Genomic DNA, 3,628 nt, shown 5'->3' on the forward strand with positions numbered 1-3,628 from the left:
AAGACAAGATATCCCTATTCTTATCGTTCAAAAAAAAGATTATAATCTTTTTTTTATCTAAAAGATAAGGATATGATTTGTTTCATCTTTTATTATTACCATTATCCAACATTAAGAATTTTTTTTTTAAAATTTATTGTGTAAAAGAATCTATAAGAGAACTTCAAGATAGATACAATGCTTCCACAATTTATGATAGTGATTGAAATGCCCTGGAATCAACAAAAACTAGGGTTCTTTAACTATTAGATCACAAAAATTAATAATTTTTTCTGGAAAATTTTATTCATCTAAAAGAATCTATAAGAGAACTTCAACTCAGATATTCTAAAAGCTAAAATAGTAATTGAAATGTTCCAAAATTAATTTGAAAAACATTAATCAACTAATCACAATTCTAATGGTTAATCTTCACACAAAATGGCACTAATCACAATTCTAGTGGCTAATCTTCACACAAAATGGCACATTCGAACATGGCTGTAAATTTTCAAATTCTCAGACGATCAATCTTCATGATCCACCTCTCTATTGCTGTTAAACCCAAAAAAATAGACCAAAAAAACAATATATTTTGTAGATTTGAACCATTTTGTATAGAGAGTAATGGCAGGTGAGTTAATCAGCTTTTCAAAATTTATCCATTTATAATAATTTATCATAAGAAAATTTCAAACAACCACCAGTAAATTTATTGATATAAGAAAGTTTCAAACTGGCATATAATGCTTCTACAGTTTATGAAAATGATTGAAATGCTTATGGATGTAACTGTATACTAGTTTTTAGTATCAACATTTCCAGTCAGACTCCATTATCATCATCAGATAAGGAACAAATAACTCTCCTTCCTACTACCTACTTACTATAGTTATGGCCTAAGCTGAATCTGAAAGAACACTCTTGTTTCAACCAGAAGTAAACATAGACGCCATTAGGCTCTGCAATTTCAAGCACTCAAAGAAATTCTGTCAGAGCTCTTGAACAGAAAGGGTGACATGTACTCCAAAATCTCTGAACTGTGCTCCTTCCCTCCTCTCATGAAATCTACTCCTTATATGTCTGTAAATCTGATCTCCTATATCAAACGCCCAAAATCATGGCATGTTTTATGATAGAGATCACTGGATCGATTCCTGCAGAGAAGTCGTTTGAAATTCTCGCTTCATCACCGGCATGTAGTGCCCATCTTGCATATCTCCCACCTCTTTTACACAAGCTTCCAGGAGAAGATTTCTGGAACAAATGTCTCAGTGAGACACAGAAGTTGAGGATATAGTTCCATGCGGCGAGGGCAATGCAATGAAGTTGGGCTTCTCATCTCCAGGCATCACCACTGCAACCATTCCAACTCCCTGCCATATGAACACAGTTTTAGTACCTTAGCCTAAATCAAAACCACTCTGGGTAACATTGAGGGGAAAAAAGAAGTGGGCATTACCTTTTCAATCCCAGGATTGTTGCATGATGATGAGGATCCACAGTGGGCGTCAGGCACATTTGGGTTACCAGTTGGGACAAATGACATATCCCCAAAATAGGAGCTTCTATGGCGGAAGTACAAAGTCTTGATTTTTTCCCAGTGGTAACACCATGAAAGCAGAGCAGTAATGCCCAAAATCAAAACAAGCACCATAACCGTCCTTAGGGGAAAAACAGCATTGGGTTTCTTCGTATCTACGCCACTTGGATCCTCCAGGAAGATAATCCGCCGTTGGACATGCAAAACTCCTGCTTTTGCTGCATCCATTCCAATAATCTGCTCTAACACATTCATCTGAACACATTAACTGCAAGAGATCTGTTTGCTCCCCTGTTTTCTCTGAGTCAGGCCAATTTGGAGTAGTTGGAATGGATTTTTGTTAGTTATTTGATTAAGTTTGAGATGCCGTAATCGAACCGTAAAGAATATCTGTGAATCATGTGCGCTCTGAAGTTTGAGGGGATGTGATTACATACGTAATCCAGAATTTGTTTTGCATCTAACTTGGACTTTGTAGTGCGCCGCGAAATGTGAAGAGTCCCATCATGCTTTCGTGGACGCGGAAATTGGGGACCCGCTTAAGGTGCTTTACAGCCGGAGAACAGGTCACTCAATTCATCGTAACGTCATTAGAATAGTTTCTTGTTTACTCTTCTTCCTCTGAGTTTTACAGATCGACTGGTAGTTTACCCACCCAAATGACTTGTCACTCTCTTCCGGGAAGCTGTTAATTCTGGTCCACAATCAAAGAAAAAATAATTACGGTCATCTAGATGTATAAGATAAAAGATTTGTAATGGATTCCACACAATTGTACCATCCATATTGTACGGACTGCACTGTTTCTTTTGAGGTTTGGATATGGCTAATCCGGTTTCAAAACGGTTTAATAATCTTTGTGTTATATATTTTCTCGAAAAATGAAAGACACAGTTAGTTCTGCGATTAACTTTTGTGTTATGTGGAAATCGTGATTTTTTGGAGCCAGTTTAACCGCAGTCTTGAGGTTCTGGCTATGGGGTCGATAGAATGCACTTGCCTTATAGTGTGTTTATAAGGCTAATTTATAAAACACACTATGGGGTTGGTGCATTATATTGGTCCTGTTGATAGCGCTGTATCTTGACATATACACAACATTGTTTATTTTTTCATTATTTTATATATACATAGTTTTTGAGTAGGGGAAGGATATGAGTAGTCGTCATAGCTAACTCTGTGTACCCTAAGCTTCTAAATAGTACATCCGACTTCTATGATTTTTTTTTTTTGTCTTCGTATGAGACTCAAGTATTTATACTATTGTTTTTGCTTCTAGGTAGTTATGACAAATGTTGCAGGAATTGTCATGCAAGGGTCAAAAAATCATTATTTTGAGTTAACGTCCCATACATATTCCTTACTGTTCATTAACTGTTTGTTTTGACCACCACAAAATTTGCACAATTGATCCAATACTTATGTACAAGTGCCACAATAATCATGCACTCTTGGTACTGATAAAGTTGCACAATTGGCCTAATTACTAATTTTGTTAGCAAAATCCAATGAATGGTAATTGGAATGATGAATGGTAATTGGGCCCTTTCGTTATAGACAACATTCAAAAAAAGAAAGGTAGATACATTAGAACAACACATACACATTAAAAATCCAATCCAAAACAATTGGTTTGAGTTTTCTAGAGTCTATTAAGTAGATTTTGGTTTAATCTATGTAGGTTTTTTATTCAACGTTTTGAATCCTATTAAGTGATCCATCATCACAAAGAAGAAACAACTCAAGTCCTGATATAAACATAAGTGGCAGTTGATACATATATACAATATATACTTGAGCTTCTCTTGCATGATATATATGCATTCACACATGAAAATATACATAAGAGTTCATCTGAGTATATAACCCATAATTGTATACACAAACACTTTCAATATGCACTACTATATACCTATGCCCTAACATGTACATAATACAAATCCGTTGGCATTCTTTTATGGATTATGTAGACAAAACTCAAAATGCATACTCATACATGTAGATATATAGATAAATTCACATCGTGTATATCTCCTTGCCCACAATCACAGAGCATTTAATTTTTATTTTTATTTTTATTTTTATTTTTGGAAATATTCACCCTGG

At 35.0% G+C, this 3,628-nt stretch overlaps 1 protein-coding gene across 1 annotated transcript; it reads right to left on the bottom strand.

Annotated features, from left to right (window-relative positions):
* Positions 1 to 747: 747 nt before the first annotated feature.
* Positions 748 to 1,954, bottom strand: LOC131061565 (uncharacterized protein At5g65660). The gene is made up of 2 exons (XM_057995301.2): positions 1,442 to 1,954; positions 748 to 1,355 (listed from the first exon to the last, which is right to left on the bottom strand). The coding sequence occupies exons 1-2, from the start codon at positions 1,775 to 1,777 to the stop codon at positions 1,251 to 1,253; spliced, it is 441 nt and encodes a 146-aa protein (XP_057851284.1). The 5' UTR covers positions 1,778 to 1,954; the 3' UTR covers positions 748 to 1,250.
* Positions 1,955 to 3,628: the final 1,674 nt, after the last annotated feature.

The sequence above is a fragment of the Cryptomeria japonica genome, chromosome 6 (assembly GCF_030272615.1).
Source record: "Cryptomeria japonica chromosome 6, Sugi_1.0, whole genome shotgun sequence".
In the NCBI taxonomy this organism is placed as follows: Eukaryota; Viridiplantae; Streptophyta; class Pinopsida; order Cupressales; family Cupressaceae; genus Cryptomeria; species Cryptomeria japonica.